This window comes from Hydra vulgaris, chromosome 05 (assembly GCF_038396675.1).
Source record: "Hydra vulgaris chromosome 05, alternate assembly HydraT2T_AEP".
NCBI classification, from domain to species: domain Eukaryota; kingdom Metazoa; phylum Cnidaria; class Hydrozoa; order Anthoathecata; family Hydridae; genus Hydra; species Hydra vulgaris.
This window is the reverse complement of record NC_088924.1, coordinates 44933469-44956500: the sequence shown is the minus strand read 5'-3', so window position 1 is coordinate 44956500 and position 23032 is coordinate 44933469. Positions and strand designations below refer to the sequence as shown.

At 26.7% G+C, this 23032-nt stretch overlaps 2 protein-coding genes across 3 annotated transcripts; both read left to right on the top strand.

The window, feature by feature from the left end:
• The first annotated feature begins 3271 nt into the window (after positions 1-3271).
• Positions 3272-6015, top strand: LOC136080896 (uncharacterized). 2 transcript variants are annotated; one of them, XM_065798286.1, is made up of 2 exons: positions 3272-3833; positions 4011-6013. In XM_065798286.1, the coding sequence occupies exon 2, from the start codon at positions 4031-4033 to the stop codon at positions 5957-5959; it is 1929 nt and encodes a 642-aa protein (XP_065654358.1). In that variant the 5' UTR covers positions 3272-3833; positions 4011-4030; the 3' UTR covers positions 5960-6013. The 2 variants fall into 2 exon arrangements, with proteins under 2 accessions (XP_065654358.1, XP_065654357.1); XM_065798285.1 differs by having other exon boundaries at positions 3576-3843; positions 4011-6015.
• A 1523-nt stretch (positions 6016-7538) lies between these two features.
• Positions 7539-20087, top strand: LOC136080419 (NACHT, LRR and PYD domains-containing protein 3-like). The gene is made up of 2 exons (XM_065797040.1): positions 7539-8712; positions 19756-20087. The coding sequence occupies exons 1-2, from the start codon at positions 7539-7541 to the stop codon at positions 20085-20087; spliced, it is 1506 nt and encodes a 501-aa protein (XP_065653112.1).
• Positions 20088-23032: the final 2945 nt, after the last annotated feature.

The window sequence follows — 23032 nt, the reverse complement described above, 5'->3', positions numbered from 1 at the left end:
TTTCTTTCCAATAAGTAACACAAAAATTGGAACCAAAGTTGTTTCTGAACAATTGGAGTATTCGTTTGTTTTTAATTTTCAAACTGAAGGGATTATTAAAGAATGCTTGTTTGATAAAAGCATTGGAGTTTATGTATGTTTGATATACAATAAGAATCAATGGATCTGACTAGTTGAGGAGATTGATGTTGAAAATAAAGACTTTATAGTTAGATTCATGCATCCATGTTACCCTTCAAAGTCATATTATTGGTCTTCTAGAGATGATATGTGCTGGGTTCCATCAACAAACCTATTGTTAATGATTAATATCTCAACAACTGTCACAGGAAGACAACACATAATCAGTGAAATTGATCATCAACGCATTGAAGACAGCTGGGCAAACTTTAAACCAGATAACTAATTTTTTATAAAACTTTTAAGGATTGTTAATTCTTATTGCCTTCTAATTTTATATTTTCTTATTACAGTTTACTTATTTCAATATGTTTTTTTTTTTTGTTATTGTTCAATTTATTTCTATATTTTTTGGTTTATTTTTATAAGACTTTAAATGCAAATAAATCTAATATAAAAAATAAAACCCTTGAAGTTTTTTTATATTATGGAGTTTGTTACATATAGAACCTTAAGAAAAAATTTCAGAATCATATCATTTAGGCATCTCAAAATAAACATTTTTTTGTTTGGGGCATCAAAAAACATACAATAAGTGTTACACCATTTTGAAATTAGATTTCCATACAAAAGCTTGATTTTGGGGGGGGGGGGGGTTTAGCCATCAGTTTTGAGTTCCTTGCCCTAACAAATAGTTACACATTTTTACCACTTTTGAACAAGTATTTCAGAAGTTAAAGCTAATTATGTTGTGCAATTAGCTAAAAAAATAAATGGCGCTGAATGAAACAGTCAAAAAGAGATTGGGACAGAGTATTGATATCTCTGAAACAGTATGGATTCAGATACTGAAATGTAAAGTTTTCTTTCAATAATTTAAGCCTGTATTCCAAAAATCATCAAAATCCAAGATGGCATGGTGTCAAAAAAAAAAATTTTTTTGTTGATTTGACACAGAATGACCCATAATTCATTGCATAAAATAAAAACTATTGAGCAATAATTTAGAGTGTAATAGTTTTATTTTTTTATCATTTAAATAATTTTTTATTTTATCAATATAGTTTTATTTTTTTATCATTTAAATAATTTTATATTTTATCAATATAATTTAGAGTGTAATAATTTTACATTAATCAGTTAGTCCACTCTCATCAAAAACATTTGCATTTAAATTGGCACTTTTTTTAATTTTTATTTTTTTTAATTTTTATAAAAATGACTTTGTGTTTTTCATTTTAGTTACAATGATAATTACATTAATAACTGATAACTTGCAATGATAATTGTACTATTGAGAGAAAAAATTATACTTTTGCAAAAGCTGTAAATTGCTCCTGCAAACCGTATTAGGGAAGTGTGGGCTTATTCCCGAGGGATAGAGAGTTTAAGGCAAGAGATAAGAAATGAGTACAAAATCTATCAAAAAATAATTACAGTTTTATCGTGGAAATATAATTTCTGATAAAAAAAGTTTTTTACATTACAAGTAAATATTTATATTTTACAAATAGATCATCATGGCAATTTTAAATAGCCTAATTTACTTACGTAATTTACTTACTCATGCTGTTTTAAATATCAATTTCTAAAAAAATAAATTAAAAATTTAGGGGGCGGGGGCAGAGGCCTCTCGCCCCCCTCATGGCTCTCCCCTTCATTAAGCATTTGCCCTTGTATTAGCTAATTTATACATGGGAAGAAATGATAAAGATTGGTATAGCTGTAAAAATATTTTTTTAACTTTTATTTACAATTAACTTTACACTAAATAATTAATGTTTTAGTTTTTTTTTTCTATTTATTTTGTCATTCTTCGAGATTTTCATTTTTTTAGTTTAATTTTTTATTTTTTTTTTAGATTTCATTCTCTTTTCAGTTTATGGATTGTTTATTTTTATTTAAGTTTGCTTTGTTTTTTTTTAGCGGATTTTTTAAAACTGGTAATTATCAACTTGCAAAGAGCTGTGGGGATGTTTTCAAAACAATGAATGATATGCATTGTCATAATATGCATGCGACTGCATGGCACTTATGCAAAGGCTTGAAATAGTAATTTTGTTATAGGGTAAAAATAGTTTCAATATATAATGAGTGTGTTACAGTTGTTAGGAAGTACAACATGACAAATAAACATTCCCATACAATATACCTAGATTTATAACTAATTTATAGCTCATTTAATTTTTTATTAAAGATAAACTATGGGGTAAAAATTTCTCAAAAAGCAAGGGGTTGCACCCTACATCACCGAATTCGCTGAAATTTGGTAAAAAGGTTTAAAGATATAAGTTAGGAAAGAATGTAAATTTTTTTCAAAAAATTCTCATCCCTTTAAGAGATACAGCAACTTGAAGTTAGTTAGTTTTTAACTGAAAAATGAGGGGGGAAAAGTGTTGAAAATAGGTTAGTTTACTATTATCCTTTCAACAAGCTTATGGTAATGTTGCGAATCTAAAATTTGGTACCAAAAGAGTTTAAAATCAGCTGAATCTGAAAATCATAGTCTCGTATCTGTCAAAACAATAGAATATAGTTTATTGTTAGATCCACAAAACGCACTTACTAACAACAATAAAAAAGGACATTTACAAGTATAGCCCTAGAAAAAATCTGACTGATGGAAAAAACTTTAGGTTTTGATTTTCTTAAATATTTGACATATATCTACTTTGCGAACCCAATTTTTATTGGCCTTATGTTTTGTCGAGAAGTTATTAATGTTTTGGTTTTTCAATTTTTCTAAAAAAATTTTGTAAAAAAAAAAAGTTCGCAAATGTATTTTGATATTGAACTAAATACAATAATTTTTATTTTTAAATTAAATTGGTCTAATTAATCATAATCTATAAATTAATTATATAATTATGTTTTTTTAAATCAACTGACTATAATTATTAGAGTTAGTTGATTAAAAAAAACAGTATATATGATTAAATTATTTACAAAGTTATTACAAAACATAGTTCAACATTTTGTAAATTTATAAATTTGTTAGTTGTTATTTTCATTACATAATAGTTATTTCATTTTTGTTACATAATAGTTATGTCATTAAGTTAAACAATCTTATATAACCTTTTATTCTTAATTGTTTTATTGTAATCAAATAGTAATTATCTCATCAATAAAAAAAAAGTAATAAAATGACATACAAATTTCTAATAAATATAACCATGTTAAGTTGTAAAGCTAAATAAAATTATATTTGGTTATATTTTAATTTCACACAAAATTTTTGTAAATAGTTGGTAGAGAATTGACAATAATTAGTAGGTACTTAGGCATTTAAAATATGTCTATTAGAACAAATAGCTATTTCTTCAAGCAATATATTCCTTATAAATACAACTTAAATTTTTATAGTGGACATATTGTTTGTGTTTAAGTGTGATTTACTTGGTAGGACATAGTATTTAAGATTTCTTGTTTTTAAGTGTTTAGACTGTGATTACTCATTATAGTTTTATATGGATAACAAAATAAATTGCTGCTTTGTAAATATTTATGGAGCTTGTTATAAACAGTCATATACCCAAGTAAGAAATCTGATCGAAGAGATTGGCAGCAATGTTAAAAAACTACTTGTAAAACGAACAAATATGAAAAAAGAACAAATCACTAGCATATGCACACATCATTATGATATGTTAGTTGTAAGATATGAGGGTAATCAGAAAAGTTGTTGTAATCCATTTCTGACTCACCAAAAGGTGTGTAGAGGTAAAAATTTATATATTTATATTTCATTGATAATATCATTCTTAATAAATTGTTTATAAGTTTTTTTAATAATTATCATAATTAAAAATATAATTAATTTTATAGTAATATAATTACATAGTATAAATAACGTTATTTAAGTAATGTAATTACTCTTTTTTTTTCAGCATCACTACGTGTGATTACAATGCATACTGTGTTAGAAGCAGAAACTATAGGTTTAAATCTTACACCTGGAAAGAAATTGTGTCCAACCTGTCGAAGTAAAGTTATGAAACGTTTATCAAAAAGTACGAGTGAAAATAAAAATGATGAAGATTTTGATATTGTTAGTGAAACGTCCATTCAAAATAAAAAAGAAGGTGTGGATACACACTTTACATTTGCTGGAGTATCTCCTATTAAGGTCAAAGGATTGCATAAGTCAGGTAAAATCAGAGATGGTAAACAAAAATTGACAGCATTAACAACCTCCATTAAAAAAAAGGTAGCCACTTCCCTTAATATATCAGAAGAAAGTTTTGAAGAGCAGTCAAATTTTGTTAACGAGTATATTGAAAAAGCAAACTTGTTTGATAACATGATGGTATCACTAACTAACAAAATTGCAGAGTCTACAGCAATATCTAAAAAAATACAACTGACGACACATGCTCCAACAGACTGGTCAATAAAAAAGGTTTCTGAAACATTACATGTAACAAACTATGTAGCTCAAACTGCACATAAGTTGGCATTAGAAAAAGGTATTTTAACCATGCCTTATCCAAAATTCGGAAAAGTTCTTCCTGATGTAACAGTTCAACTGGTCAAGGCTTTTTATGAAGATGATGAACATAGCCGTATAATGCCTGGTAAGAAGGATTATGTAAGCATAAAGAAAAATGTTCACATGCAAAAACGTTTGCTATTATGCAATTTAAAGGAATTGTTTGTTGCCTTTAAAACCAAGAACCCAGAAATAAAAATAGGATTTTCAAGGTTTTGCACATTGCGACCTAAATGGTGTATTACTGTTGGTGCCTCAGGAACACATTCTGTATGCGTCTGTGCTATTCATCAGAATTTGAAACTGCTTTTACATCCTCTTGGTTTAACATACAAAGAATTATTACCTTATATTGTGTGTGATATAACTAATAAAGACTGTATGATGTGGAAATGTGAAAAATGCCCTGCAACTAAGAATGCATTGGTTGAAAAACTTTATGATTTACTTGGAGAATTTGAAGATGATGAGGAGGTAGAATTTGATCAGTGGACAACAACAGATAGGTCAAACTTGACACATAATAAAGAGCCAGTGTTTGAATACATCGAATTAGTATGTAGAAAAATGGAAAAATTTGCACCACATTCTTATTTAGCAAAAAGTCAAGCATCATACCTGAGATCAAGAAAAGAAAATATGAATGAGGTAACAGCATTATTTTTGGGTGATTTTTCGGAAAACTATAAATTTGTAGTTCAAGATGAAGTGCAAAGCTTTCATTGGACAAATTTACAATGTACACTTCATCCTGTGATTATTTATTTCAAAAAAGAAGGTATTCTCAAGCACAAATCTTATTGTATTATTTCGGATGATATGATCCATGATGTGAACATGGTATATAAAATTATTGATGTTGTTAGCAATGATATAAAAACAAATCTGCCTCAAATAAAAAATATTGAATACTTTTCTGATGGGTGTGCAGGTCAATATAAGAATTGCAAAAATATTTTAAATCTTTGTTTCCATCTTGAAGATTTTGGATTTTCTGCTAAATGGAACTTTTTTGCAACTAGCCACGGTAAACAACCTTGTGATGGGATAGGTGGTACAGTCAAACGTTTAGCAACACTAGCAAGCTTGCAAAGAGATATGGGTAATTATATTCTATCTCCACAAGCAATGTATAAATATTGCCATGAAAACATTGAAGGTGTACATTTCATATATATCTCATCAGAAGATTTATTTTTGGTGAGAAACACTCTTAAAGAACGATTGGATACTGCAACAACAATACCTGGAACACATAGTTACCATCAATTTGTACCACTTGGCCATCAAAAGGTAAAAAATATATGTTTAATATACCTTTTACTATCTTTTAAAAAACATGCATAACTTTTGTTGATCAAATAGATTTTTGATTTGAGCAGATCATTGTCAAAAATATTTATATTTTATTTTGGGCTCGCAATTTCCTTTCAATGCATTTAATAAAACATGTTTAACAAAAATGAATAAATGCATATGTTATTATTTTGCTAGGTAGGCACAAAACTATGCAGTGTTGATGAAGAATTTGCTTTAATTCATGACTTTGGAAATGTCCAGATAACAACTGTAAACCTAGTACCAGGTGATTTTGCCTCTGTTTCCTATGAACAAAAGTGGTGGATAGGAGTCATTGAAGATATTAATCTGAAAGAAAAAGACGTGCTTGTAAAATTTATGTGTCCGAATGGTCCTGCACGGTTGTTTAAATGGCCACCAATAGATAGCCAATGCTGGATTCCAGATGTCCACATCATTTGCAAAGTTGAGGTACCAATAACAAAAACAGGGCTTTGCTACTATTTAGCCAAAGACGACTTTAAAAAAATTGTTTTCCTAAGGAAATAGAGATTATTATGTCTTATCCATACTTAGACCTTATGCTTATGTGTACAACTTGTAAATAATGTGAATGTAAAGCATGTATAAAATCACTAAAATTGAGTATTTCTTTTTTATATTTTTTTATACCTTTTACAATTTTAAATAACATGAAAATAAATAAATAAAAAAAGTAACTAAATTGTTAATTTCTGATTTGATTGATTGGTAAAAGGTTGGGATTGAGTGTCTGGTTTAATAAATATCACAAAGTTTTGTGTCCACATCAATCATCAATAATTCCTTAAGTAAATGTAAGGCCAAAATAATATTGGTTCGAAAAGTAGATGTTCATCTTATCTTTAAGAAAATCAAAATTAAATTTGTTTTCTATCAGTCAGACTTTTTTTATAGCTATAAATGTCAATGCCCTTTTGTATCGGCATTATTGAGTGTATTTTATGGATGGTAAAATAAAGTACATTGTTTTCTTTTGACAGATAAAAACCTATATTTTTTGGATTAAACAGGTTTTAAACTATTTTGGTGCAAAATTTCAGAACTGTAGCATTACTACAAGCACCTTATAAAGGTAAAAGTAAATGGAATAACTTTCGGCACTTTTCCCTCCTCATTTTTCAGTCAAAATCAAGAAAACTTCAAGTTGCATTAAGTTATAAACGAATAGGAATTTTATGAAAAAATTTTACAGTCTTTGATAATATATATCTCTAAACCTTTGTGCCAAGTTTCAAAAAATTTGGTGATGTAGGGTGCAGATTTGTGTTTTTTTGTGTTTTTTGAAAAATTTTTACTCTATGGCAAAATTTATGCAAAAAAAAAAAAACTAAAATTTTGCTTAAAAAGGGAAAAAAACACCAAAAAGGTGCAAAAACACATTTTTTGACCCAAAAAAACCTAAAGGGGAAAATATGTTTTTTTTGCAAATCAAATGATGATGATGATGATGATGATGATGATGATGATGATGATGATGATGATGATGATGATGATGATGATGATGATGATGATGATGATGATGATGATGATGATGATGATGATGATGATGATGATGATGATGATGATGATGATGATGATGATGATGATGAAATGTTTACATTTAGATATATTAGAAGTATGCGGAACACTAAAAAAGTATCATCTAAAATTATATGAAATTCAACCACCATTGAAAGTTCCTGCAAATGTTGATTTAATAGATAAACTTTTTAATACAGTTTATACACAAATGGATGTTTGTTGTATTGAACGAAATGATTTTCTTGAAAAGCAAATGAGTTACACACCAATTCCATATAGTGAAATATTAATGAATGAAAAATCTGCAATAATAATATCTGGAATAGCTGGTATTGGTAAAACATGGTTGCTTAGAAAATGTTTGCTTGATTGGTCAAACAATTTGATTTGGAAAAATGTTGCACTTGTGTTTTATTTGGAATGCAGGAGGCTTAATCAACATCAAAATGTTTCTAATGTTAATGAATTACTTAGTGTTTTCTACTATGATGTCATAAACAATTTTAATATTGGTAATCATACAGCACTGTTTTTAGTTGATGGATTGGATGAGTTTAAATATTTAAATGAATTATTAAATCCAAGTGTATGTTGTAAGTATCCGATTGCTAATGCTATAGCAGAAATTCAAAAATACAAACATGAAGTTGCTGGAAGAGTTTATGCAATTGATCAATACCAAAGTATATCTAAAGAACACAGTGATAAGTTAAGTATTCAAATTATGGGATTTAATGAAAATGAAATAAACAATTTTGTAGAAAGTAATGTTAAAGAAGAAAAAAAAGAAGTTATAAAAGCAACTTTAAAGAAACCTCCAATTGCAAAAGCCATGGCATCTGTTCCATTTTATTTATCTTCCATGTGTACAATTATTAGTGATTCAAAAAATATATATACAAATTCCTTCTTAACTATAACAGATTTGTATGCAAATATTTTTTTATACTTTTTGCAAAAACATGTCATCAACAACAATAAATTGTTATATGAGATAATGGAAGAAAATTTTAATGAAAAATGTCTTTTAAATATTTGTAAAATTGCTTATGAATTGTTTGTTGAAAATAACGTAATCTTTTCAAAAGAAGAAATTCAAAATTTTATCAGTGACTTTGATAAGTATAATCTATTCGGAATTATTGAAAAGATTGAAACTAATTTGGGCTGTCATTATCAGTTTGTACATTTGACAATAATGGAGTTTTGTGCATCTGTATATGCATATTATTGTTTCAGTAATAAAAAAATTATGGCCAATGAAAAGCTGAAAAGTTTTTTATCGATAATTTGTGGATTAACTAATAAAAGCCAAAATAGTTTGTTAAAGTTTCTTGTTAACCTAAATCCTTTAAGATGATCATTCATAGAATCTTTACCTTTGTTCTCTAATTTTGGTAAGTTCTAAATTTTTACTATAGTGTATATAGATGGCATTTCGGTAACATTTGTTGCTTACCTTTTTTCATATGTATATTAAATAATAATTAAAAAAATAGATTGCTGCCCCAACCCAAACATGTAGTTGATGTATCTGCATTACTTTACACATTCTATCAGTTTGTGTATGTACTGAAAACCATGAAAACAATTTATTTTTAATAAAATGAATAAACATGGGCTATTCTAGGAAAATAAATTAGGGCGGTGGTACACCCGTTCTAAAAAAATTTAGCAGAAATATTGCCAAATTTCAGCATTTTTTCTCAAAAAAAAAACAATATTTGCCGTAAAAAAAAGTTAAAAAAAAGAAAAAAAGGTTCATTTAATTTAATTTAATGGCGTCCAAATACGGTCAACGCTGTCCAAAGCAGTCCAGAATAACCCCTGGTATAAAATAAAATTTATGTTTTGTTGCGTTAAAAAAGTAATATAAAAAATTACCTAAATACATAAAAATTATTATTATCTTAATATATTAAAAAAATAATTATCTTAGGAAACTGGTTCTCAAAGAAGAAATCGATTGATTGTACCAAAAGTATATGGATTTTAGGTATAAGAATTTATATTTTTTAACAGTCTTTAAAATTTTTATTAATCTTTTTAAAAAACTGTTATGTAACTGCTTATCAGCAAAAAATATGAAATAAATAAATATTACATGCTCAGTAAAGACAAAATAAGTTATACTCCAAAAACACGATGCTATGCATACTTACAGAGTAAAAAATTAAGAAACATAAGATTTAAACTGTAAATTGTATCGGAAAAAATAAAGACAAGAAAGCAATGATGAAAAAAAGCTAAATGATTGAGTTGAGCATAAAGATATAGTAACACCAATAGGATGAGGTTATCTGAATGACAAGACATACAAGATTTTATTTTGGAACAAGTGATGAATAATTGCTCGTTTGACAAGTAACAATGGCAGTATTTATAAAAAAAAGAAAAAGATGCAACTGGGATGTCAACAGGATGGAGGCTCAATCTTAGCAAATTTGGTAGGTCAAATGACATATTTACTGGCATTTACAATGTGTTTTGGCAAAATAGAGAAAGCAAGAAAGATAGAGAAAGCAAGAGAAATAAAATAAAAGAGAGAAATAATAAAATAGAGAAAGCAAGAAAATCAGCTTAAATAAGACTTAAATGAGAGCTTAAATACAAATACTTGTTCCATACAAAAGAGTATAAGATTTATAGAAGTAAGGAATAGAATAAGGAATTATAAAATGGTGGACATGATAGAAAGAAGCAACTTTAGCATTTGTTAATTTTGCAATTGGTTGTATTTATGGTTTCCTTGAAAAGATCATTAGCAAATAATAATCCAAGAAGATGCACCGCCGAGGATTCTAATCCAAGTAGACACAATATTGAGTAATATAATTGCTGCTCATCTTAATATGAGTATTTAATGAATATTTACAATAATAAGATGATTATTAGCAAAAAACAAGTTTTTTAAGGGTTAAAAAATCACCCACTAGTGCAAAACTCAAGCTGTCACAAAAGTTGAGATTCAAGATGGACTGTTCTAAGAGATTTAAAAAGTAACAACTTATTGTCATTGTACACTAATTATGAAGAACTTTTTTATTTTCAGATTTTTCATGTTGTAAAAAAAACCGTTAAAAAAATTAAATTTTTTTTTTTGTTTGTTTTCGAATTAACTGATTAAGAATTTAAAACTAAAAGAAAGTGCTAAAAAAACTTGGACCTAAACTAATGGGACAAGAAAACCATTTAATAAAAATAAATAAAATAACTGAAAAACAAACCTTTTTTTATTTATTCTGTAGTTTTATATTTAGTTGATCATCTTTTTTCCTTAATTACAACTGAAAAAGCGTTTTGGTATTGATTTTACTAGACATTCAACATGATTTTTTCAAACTTAAGCCTTTACTTAGAAACAGGTTTCTTTAAATCTTTAATTTTTGTTCATAATTAAATTTTGTAAATAATAAATTTAAACCTTTTTAGTCCATATTGTTCTCTTGGGTTTAAATAAATGATTTATGAATGGCTTTTTAAATGTTCTCTTAAGTTCAAATAAAGGATTTGTGAGTGCCTTTCCAAATGTTCTCTTGTGTTCAAATAAAGGATTTGTGAATGCCTTTCTAAGTGCTCTCTTGGGTTCAAATAAAGGATTTGTGAATGCCTTTCTAAATGTTCCCTTGGGTTCAAATAATGAATTTGTGAATGCTTTTCTAAATGTTCTCTTGGGTTCAAATAAAGGATTTGTGAATGCCTTTCTAAATGTTCTCTTGGGTTCAAATAAAGGATTTGTGAATGCCTTTCTAACGCATTTAGTGTCATTATCTTTAAAAAAAGATTTAAATTTTTACCTGTGTGTTTCAAAATTTTATTCTGTTGAAACATAAAATTACTTTCCAATCTAAGACTTTTAGTAGAAGATTCTAATTTTCAGTTTAATATACTGTTATACAATTTAGCATTCATAGTTCCATCAATAAATTCAAATTTATCAACGTCATTCTATGCCTTACAACCCCATACCATTACACTTCCATCAGCAAAACATTACACTTCCACCACCATGTTTATCTGTTCCTCTTTTGCAATTCAAATAAAAAAGTAATATATATATATATATATATATATATATATATATATATATATATATATATATACATGCGGTAGTGGTGTAGTGGTAAAGCGCTTGCTTTACAAGCAAGAGGCTCCGAGGTCGATTCCCACCACGTCCCTGGTAGTACCGCGCTCAACTTGTTTCTCCGCGCAGCGGCCTTGTTTGTCAAGGTTCGTGTTTCGTAGTTATAGAGTTGAGAGAGGGTTATAACCACTATTAAGTAGCCTCCTCATCTGTAGTGGCCTTCTTGGCCTTGAGGAGGTGAATAACAAAAAAACAAAAAAAAAGCAAAAAAATATATATATATATATATACGTATGTATAATATACAAAAATATACAACCTAGGGTCATCAGCTTATCCACCAAACACTTGACATCTTAAATATCTCTTCTTACTAAAGGTTCAAAATTTTGACTAACAATTAACAATAATTTCTTACATATTGATGCAGATATAAAAAAAATTTCACAAAAACTTAAAAGAAAAGTTATATAAAATAATTATAGTTAAAAATCAATCAAATTAAAATCTAAAACCCTTTGCCAGAATTAAATGAAATCATTGAACAAGTTATACCTACTAATGTTCAATAAAAGAGTTTTTAACAACTTAATTATTTTTATAGAAAAACATAAATTTCTCATTGCTTATGAAATAAAATATTTTACAAACTTTAAATGGAGGTCTAGTAGCTTTTATATATTTCCTAAAATTCACAAATGTCAAGAAATTATTGACAAGATAAAATTGTCAATTTGTTTATTGAAATGAAACCACCAAAAGTCCTTAAAGGCAGACCAATGATTGCCAGAATAAACTCACCAACATCTCATTTAAGCCGGTTTCTACATTTAATTTTGTCTCCAATCATAAGGAAACGAAAAACATTCTTCAAAGATGACTGGGATTTCCTCTAAAAAATTTTAAGAGAGCTTCAATCAGAAAGTTGTACAATGAAATGTTACAAGGTTAACTAGGGTGTAGGATTCCTTATAAACTTGGGATAGAAGCCTTAATGTTCTGGATAAAAAAATATATAGAATATACAGATAAAAGATTTACTCCTGAATTTATAATTGAATCAACTTCTTTTATTTGAAATAAAAATAATTTTATTTTTGATAAACAGCTATTTCACTAAAAAACTGGAACAGCCATGGGTACAGATTTTGCACCAGGTAATGCATGCCTAACTATTGGGTTTTTAGAAGAGACTAAGTTTTTTCCAAAAATCTTACATCATTACTTTTCTAATCATGATGTAAATGTTATAGAGAAATTTTATTTTAGATATATTGGTGATGGTTTTATTATCTGGCCAAAAATCTTGACATCAGATAATTTGAAATTTAATTAACTGAGTTAAACAACTCTATTAGTTTTACAATCAATTCTGTCATCGAATTTTTAAAAAGTGGTAACCTACATTGTTATTAACTTTTTAGACATTGCAAGTATTTTTGAAAATTGCAAAAAAATTCAAACAGACATTTATTATAAAGAAACTAACACATGTGACTACTTAAACTATAACGGTCATTGTCTATTTCACATCAAAAAGAATATTCCTTATAATTTAGCGAAAAGTATAGTTGTTTTTACATCTACTTAAGATATCAAAAAATTATGTTTAAATGAACTAAAGTAGTGGCTAAAAGATTGGGATTAGCCTGATAGCGTTTTAGAAGAAGCATTTCATAACGCAAAATTGCAAGGACCAGCACCACTAGACCAGAAGTCTAAAGACATTTTTTCTTTAGTGACAGCCTTCTATAGCAATATTAGTTGTCAACCTTATGTCACTGAAGCAAACCTTTTACTTTAAGTTTCATTCTAGTGAAAGTGTTATAAAAAAATTTTTTATTTTGTTTATCCAGTATTAGCATTTAAACAACCTCCTAATCTAATCAGAAAAATTACTTCTTCAAATACTGAAATAACCAACAAGAAAGTTGGATTATTCAAATCCAATGATACTTGATTCAAAATTTGAAAACTCTTGCTTCATGAAGTTGATGAGTTTGAAACATCTAATAGTACTATATGGAAAGAAGTCATATCACTTGCAGCAGTAAAAATGTAATTTATCACCTTAAATGGTTATCATGTCATAAACAAGCCACATATACTGGTAAAACTAATAATTTAAGATTGTGTATAAACCCACTTATTTCTAGTTGCAGAACCAGCCTTTCCACTGATAGATTTAAAAAATACGTTTATACCTGTCAAAGTGTCATAATAGTATTTTTGAACCTTTTTCCAACTCTTTGTCTCCCTTGAACTTAACAATGAAAGTTTTTTATTATTATATGAAAAGCATTAACATAATCAAAAGCATGATACATTTAATTGATATTTCCTCTATCAAAATAAAATTTATCAATTACGATAGTTGCTCATAGTAATCATGTGTATTCAAGTCTTTTTGTATATAATAATTTTTCAATAATAACATAAACAGCATTACTGATGGTGTTTTTAAAGGTCTCAAGTGCTAATAAATTTAATAAGTTTAAAATTTGAAATTTTATTTTTTGAAATTGTTTTTAATAAAACCTAATAGTTATATATATATATATATATATATATATATATATATATATATATATATATATATATATATTTATATATATATATATATATATATATATATATATATATATATATATATATTATAATTAAATTTTAGAAAAAACAACTTTAAGTTCCATAAAAAGTTGTTTTTTCTTAAATTTAATTATAAAACATATATATATATATATATATATATATATATATATATATATATATATATATATATAAATATATATATATATATATGTATATATATATATATATATATATATATATATATATATATATATATATATATATATATATATATATATATATATATATATATATATATATATGTATATATATATATATATAGGAGTGTAGACTCAGACATTTGATCTGTTTGCAGAAGGGCAACTGAAAGTAATCAGTTCATTAATTTTATTCACCCTTGTTTGAGTTGCCCGTTGATATTTTTTATAAAAATTTTTGAACTAAGCAGATTTCTCACATTTTAGTCATTTTTCATTATAGGGCTAAGCGTAGAATAAAAGTGTAAACTATTGATAACATTTACTTTTCTACTTTCAGATAAAGCACGTGCCAATATATTTGGTATTTGAAAAAGATTATAAACAATCCTATAATTGATATAATCTTTTGTTTGTTTATCACAATTTATTTATTTATTTTATGTTTTACATATTTAATGTAGTATTTTTAATAAAAATTGTAAACAGTTTACAGATATAGATATAGATTACAGACTATAGATTTATAGATATAGGCAACTTGTTTCTCTGCACAGCAGCCTTGTTTTTTAAGGTTTCTGTTTCAAAGTTATAGAGTTGAGACAGGGTTAAAACCACAAATAAGTAGTCTCCTCCTCTGTAGTGGCCTTCTTGGCCTTGGGAAGGTGAATAATAATAAAATAATTTAAAAAAAGATTTTATCAGTTACCAATAAGATATTTGTAAACGGAATTTATGTACTTAAACATATTAAGTCATAAGTACTTTACACGATATTGAATTAATAAAAAACAAAAAATAGATTTGAGAAAGGAATTCTCATAAATAAAAGCACTTCCTTTTTATGAAAAATAAGTTTTTAGTTTCCTTTCCCTTATCTATGATATTTTACATAATGAATTTATGTAATGAATTAGATAGCAGATTATTAGTAAAACACTTAGGAAACTATTTTACATTCATTTGAAGTTCTGATAAACGTCACATAAACGATGTTAAAAAATAATTTAAATATTCCAAAACAAAAAAGGTTTTGCCTAACTGAAAGCTTTCGATGTTTACCATTTACAAAAAAATTTTTGCTTAACTGAATGCTTTTGGCATGTACAAAAAGTGAGCTGCGTAACGCTTCTTAACAAGGCTTGTCCAAAAAAAGCATGAAGATGGGAGAGAGTTCCAATGGGTTGAATTGCAGGAATAAAAGGTTTTGAGCATGCAAAGACTATTTTTTGAGGGTTCAATTTATTGTTTTATCACTGTGGGAAATAGGAAGATCTTAGGCTATTACAATAAAAATTATGGTTTTGGTCTCTTGAAACATGATTAACATAAATCATTGTGAAGTTAAGATGAATAAAAGTTATGGCTAAAAAATTTTATACAGATTTTTTAAAGATAACTTTTGTGTGAATAAGTTGTAGTGGAGGAATATGATTCAAAATTGGCACCTGATCACTTTTGAAGATGCTGAATCCAAAAATGAAAAGAAAGTAGCCAAATTCAAAATATTTGGTTTTATTTTTTTTAATTTAAAAATGGTAAGTCTAATATTTTGTTTGGTTACCATAAAACAGGGTAAAAGTTTTACTAATTCTTGCCTTTTCAAGGTTACTAATTTGAAGGCTTGTTAAGAAGAAGAAGGCTCGTTAGCAGACACTTCAAGTTCACATAAAGTATTGTTGAACAATGATCTTGTTAATACCAGCATAATCACTCAATTAATTTTACCTCAAACTCTTTCTCTTCTGATTTTTTACGCTTTATTTTATCTCTGCATTGTGGACAGTGCCTTTCAACTGGTACAATGAATTTGTATTAACTGCATAGGAATTTTGCTGTATCCAAATTGATTTCACAAAAACTGCTTGAAAAGAAGATAAATTTTTTAATGTATATAAAAATATTATTAAAATAATTGACCCAATGAGACTCTCATGGTTTCAGTTATGACGTATAAGAATAGTTTTTTGATGTTGGCTGTGATGTAAAAATGTAGTTTGACAGAAGCTATGTATAAATATAGTATTTTGACTTTAGTTATGACTTATAAATATAGTTTTGAAATGCCAGTTATGATAAACAAGGCATAAAAGTTAATCTAATTTTAGATTAAAAAGTTATTATATCTTATTTGGTAATTCTGTTTCTCGGTCGTATCAACAGTCAACAATGTTCTGTTGGAATCAAGCTAGAAAGTGAATTTTATCTCACAGCATCTACACCATTGATTGGAATTGAATATTGTAAAGATATTCCTGAATATGAATGAGAAATAATAATGTGGAGCACTGGGGAAATAGTAATGTGGAGGGCTGGGCTATAAATAGTCAAGTTAAATCAGAAATTATGTTATGCAACTAAATGAACATGTTGTTGCAATCCATTTAGCACCCATAACAAAGTTAATGAAGGTATTTTGAGTAGTGACAACTTTTACTTCTCAAACTTGCAACGTTAGAGTGTTGAGAAATACATTAATGAAATTCTTGGCAGCAAAGTTCTATTTGACCTTACGCTTAGCTAACTTCTGGTATGCACATTTAAATGCCATAAAACTTTCAACTTTAAATGGTTTAAATAACATTTTTATATAGATTGAAAAGATTTCTTTTTTTCAACTTGGATACAGCAAAACCCCTATGCAGTAAAGACAAATTGAATCGATATATACAAAAACGTTATAAGTCATAAAAACTATTTTCAAGTCAGACAACTTTAACTAAGTGTAACACATATATATATCACAAATTTTGATATATATTTTAACAAATCTAATATTTAAAGATGTCAAAAAGCACCCAGATTTTTTTTTTTTGAATTCATTAAAGTAATAATTTTGGATTTAATAAGTTTTTTCTCGTTCCCCAAAAAAATAGTTTTTATGACTTAGAACATTTTGTATACATCAATTCAATTATAGTACCAGGTGATTAGCTTTCTCCATAATGCAGGCATAAAATAGAATGATGTAAATAATCATAAGAGAAAGAGCTTTAGTTAAAATTAGTTAAAGATGATATGAAGAAAGAAATTATACTGGAATTAACAAGATCATTGCTCAACAGTACTTTATGCAAACTTGAACTGTCTCCTCTAAAAGTTCATTAACCCAAAACCTCTTACAAGCATTTACTCTGAAAAAGAAATGTAAGTAAGCAAGTTAAGGATGAAAAAGTAAACATTAAGAAACTTGCAATTGCTATGGATGTCACTGAATCCAATTTTGCTGCACCAAACAACATTATAGTTCAAAAAGAGATTCAAATAAATCAGGTGATCTTTACTTTCTTGTTGAATGCATAGTAAAAAAACAAACAAAACAAGTTTTTATGCAACCAATAAGGCATTGCACACCCTGATGTGGTTGAATGGAATCAGCAAAGATCTTATAGAACTTTTTAAAGCTTTTGTATAGTGATGATGAGTATTCGAGGCAAAAAAGTAAAAAATGCCATTTAAAAAAGACAAAGTTGGTCTTGGAATAAATTTAACAAAATTGATTTTGTGTAACTTAAAAATGCTCTATGCAGCAAATTAAATAAAGTACTCCAAACCTTAAAATTGGAGTCTTCTAAATTTTGGCCAGCTTGTTTCTCTGCGCAGCTGTCTTGTTCATCAAGGTTCGTATTTCGAAGTTATAAAGTTTAGAGAGGTTTGTAACCACAGTTATATAACCTCCTTGTCTGTAGTGGCCTTCTCAGCCTTGGGAAGGTAAATTAAAAAAAAAAAGAAATGGTACATTCTTTTTGATCTAATAAGGTACACATTCAATTTGTGTGTACAATACACCAAAATGTTAAGTCGATGTTAATTGCTGTATGCCTTGAATGTATTCTCATTCATTTATAGCAAAATCAGAATCTAACTTTCTAAAGCATGTCAAAGAAACAATTATTATTTATGAGGTAATTACCCTGGTAGATTTTGCAGAGAATTACACTTATAGTACAAGGCAAGGTACAGAGTTACCATTGACCAGAGTCGGTGTTTTCTTCATTCAGTTGTCATCTATTACTAGAAAATTAAATTAGAAACATCTTTTTGCATAATTTCAGAATATTTGAATCATGATGTTAGATTTATCTATGAAGTTATGCATAAAACCATTAATAATATAAAAGCTAATCTTTGTCCAACAAAAAAAAATTCTTTTTTTAATCTATAATCTATTTTTCTGATGGCTGCGTAGGCAGTATAAGAACTGCAAACATTTTTACAATTTACTAAAGATTTGTCACCTTACAAAAGATATTTCTGTTAGTTGCATCTGGAATTTCTTTACAACAAGCCGTGGTAAATCTCCATGCGATGGAATAGGTGGCACTGTAAAAATGTTTGTTGTCACTGCTAGCTTGCAGAGTCCAAAAACAGGTCAAATGCTGCCTGCTCAAACAATATTTAATAACTGTCAAAAGTTAATCAGTGGGATAATGTATGTGCACTCAACTGCTGAAAAAATGGAGCTTGAAAGAAACAATATAGACTTTTAATAGACTTTTAATAGATTTTTTGATAGACTTTTAATAGCAACCACTAATCGTAGTAGAAAAAGTTTCCATTAATTTGTACCTTCTCTTTCAAATATAAAGGCAAAAAGAGTATATGATAATGATTTTGCTCTATCATTTGACTTTTTGAATAAAGAAAAATATTAAACTATCAAGATTATGTCACAACACCTATTTTGCAAATACAATAAATTTTACTTGCTTGATAGGGTTTTGGAAATGGATAAAGAAAATGATAATTTTTGATCGCACTACTTGCCAAACAGGGATGATATTTGCTAGGTGCCAAAAATGAATGTCATCTCTCATGATAAAACGTTGGCAACATCTTCTTGACATCATTACCACAACTCAAAAGTAGATAAAACTCTATTTGAACAGCTTTTATCTTGTCAGTGAAAGTTCATTAATAAAATCACTTTCATTACTTAAACAATAAGATTCTTTTATAAAAAAAATTGCAATTTAGTTTGTCTTTTTTAACACATAAGATTACAACATAATGTTTATATTTTTATGTTTAAATCCTGTTTAAGATTTACCTTGTTTATTTATGTTCAAACTTTGTTAGGATTACTTGTTTCATTTATGTTTGAATACCTTGTTTCATATTATTTTAAGAATGTTGCATTTATAATTTTATAATTTTAATTAAAGAATTATTTAATTTGAAAGTTTCATAGTTTTAATTTATTTCATATACTGTTTTTGTTAAATAATAATGTACTAATTCATGTATTATTATAATGTAAAAAATAATGTATTTAATATTATTTTGTATATATTTTTTTATTTAATTTATATTTAATATTATATAAATTAACATGTAGAATATTATAATCTATACAATATTAAAATTTCGATTTTTATTTAAATTATCATCAGTTTGTTTATATTTAGATCGTCTAAGCGAAAGTATTAGTTTACTTGGAAGTGATGACTATAATTTATTCTATGAATGTTTTTATGAAAGTCAATCATCATTTACTGATGAAATAGTACTAATAATTGATAAACAAAAGTTGTGGAGGATTAAGATTGGAGATGGGAAAACTTCTTACGAAACATCTTGTGATTATTATTTTATTAATCATTACATAAAATCAGGAAGAATGTTATCGTCACAAAGTGTTTTTAAATATGTTTTAAGTGATGATGAAAAAAAACTTTTAATTCAATGTTCAACTTATGTTCACAGTGTTGACTTTTATTGTATTATTAAGCTCGATTGATGGATCCCAAAAAATAACATTCAAGAGTTAGGGATATAGATCTCAGATTATTTAATAACAATGAAAGATTTTGAAGAAAGTTTTCTTTCGTGGATTTATCTTTGTGAAGGATTCATTCTTTCCCTTTACAACGACATCGATTTTATTGAGCATATTTACTAATGGATTCGTTGTTTGAATATCAAGTGTTTGAGGATCAGGTACCGTGAAAAAGATTTTTATAATCTTGATGAATTAAAAATCTTCATAACATTGTAAAATGTTTAATATAATAAATATATAAATGAAATTAGTGAGGAAAAAATAATAAAGTACACACACACACACACACACACACACACACACATCGACACACACATCGATTCATATATATATATGTGTGTATATATATATATATATATATATATATATATATATATATATATATATATATACATATATATATATATATATATATATATATATATATTTTTATATATATATACATATATATATATATATATATATAAATCAACTATCATTGTGCATTCTTACCCTTCTATACTTATCTGATATATATATATATATATATATATATATATATATATATATATATATATATATATATATATATATATATATATATATATATATATATATATATATATATATATATATATGTATGTATATATATATATATATATATATATATATATATATATATATATATATATATATATCAGATAAGTATAGAAGGGTAAGAATGCACAATGATAGTTGATTTATATATATATAAATCAATTTATATATATATAGATTTATGTATATATATAAATCAACTATCATTGTGCATTCTTACCCTTCTATACTTATCTGATATATATATATATATATATATATATATATATATATATATATATATATATCAATTATCATTGTGCATTCATACCCTTCTACAATAATCATTCTTATACTCTCTACTTTTAAAAGTATAAGATAAGAATGTTTTTTTACACACTACTTATAAATTTGTTCTAAAATTGTTTTCTTCTAAATTACAAGTATTCTATAACACCAACATATAAACATTAAATATTTTAAACTTAAAGTAGTTAAAACAAACTTATATAAAGCTAAATAAAGTATAAAAAAGAAAAGAAATCTTATGTGGGGGAGAGTTGCCGAAAATAACAGCGCCTTAAACGGAACACTTGCATTTATTTTTGAAAAAACTGAATTATGACTATGTTTTTGCATTTTTTTTTTTAGTAATATGCGATATTTTTTTCGTTCTGACACGTTTTGAAAGTTATTCCTCAAAAAATGCATGTGTACCATTGGTTTAAAGTTTTTTCGCGTCATTTTTTTTTGGTGATCTAATTTTGTGTTCGCTTATGTTGATTGTGCTGGGTAAACTATTCTGCTATAGGTTATGCGGTTTTTTGTGTTGAACTCGATGGGATTTAAAATGCAAAATAACATTATTAACTTATTTTAAAAGTTACTGCAAACGTGATATTGCAATGATATAACAAAATATTCCAAAGTTTCCATGATTGAAACTATAAAGTTTTCCTTACTTAATCAGTAATAAAATCAAAGGGTAGAAGAAATATTTCAAGCGCAATTTAAAAATGTTTAGTAACTACCATAAACCATAAAGTATTACTTTTTTTAGTGATTTTTAATAAATTAATTAACAGAATGTCATAACAGTTGAAGCTTTTATACAATCTTTTGTTTGAAGACTTTCAGTTTGACAGGGTAATATTAATCCCATCGTAAGTTTTGAACGAACTGTTTTTTTTACTGTAAGATAAAAATCATTTTTAATCAATTCTTGTTGATTTTACTAAGTATTTTTTTTAAAAAACAACCTGTTCTGATTAAGTAATCAAAGTTTTTAATTACTAAGTATTTCAATTTGGGAACCAGTTGCCTTGATTGGAACGAAATGGTATCATTACAAATGCAAATTTATTTCCAATAACAGTGCAAACAAGTAAGTCAAATTATGGTTAACGGGTGATGCGGAAGTTATCGGACAAATCCTAATTTCATTATTTGACCATAATAATTAGTTTTTGGGGTTTATCTTTGATTTTATCACAAAAACTGATTATTATTTGAGCATAATAATCAGTTTTTGTAGTGAAATGAGGTTAAATGCAGTTGAACGAGAATCTTTTCGAAAGCGACTAAAAATGTTTTTTGTAAATAAACTTTATATTTAAAAAAAAAATTGTAATTCATTTTGAAAAGGAAGGATTTGCTCGAATTACAATTCTTTTCTTACGATTCTATTCTTTATCTCTATAAATCTCAAATTTGTCCTTGTATAGAATATTGTTGTCATATCTAGGGCGGATCTTCCAAAGATGCTCTTTCTCTTTTAGACAAGGTGCAAAAACTCATTGTAAACATAATTAGACCTGCTCGTGCAGCCAACCTCCTACTATTATCACATCGTTGTAATGTTGCTTCTCTTTCTCTTTTCTACAAATACTATAATGGGTACTGCTCTAAAGAGCTAGAAACTATTTTGCCATCTACTAAAATTAATTCTCGTGTTACTCTTCATTTGATTAAGTCTCATCCTTTTACTGTGACTCTTCCTAAGTGCTCTAAAAACTCTTATTTGTCTATTTTTTTTCCTTGAACACAAGATCTTTGGAATTTGCTTCTTTAATCTTGTTTTCCTGAATCATATAATTTGCAATCTATTAAGTCATCTGTTAATGGCTATCTTGCTCTACAAACTTAATCTTTTCTCTCCCAGTAACTTCCAATTCTAATAGTGATTGCTTGCAACCTTGTTGGAAGCAAAAAAAAAAAAAAAACTTGAAATCTAGTCAATAATTGATTTTCTTGTAATTGTATATATATTTCTTTAGCAGCATTTTCCATACTAGAAAGTGCACTCTTTGTATAAGACTTATTAAGACTCAAGTTTATAGCATCATATT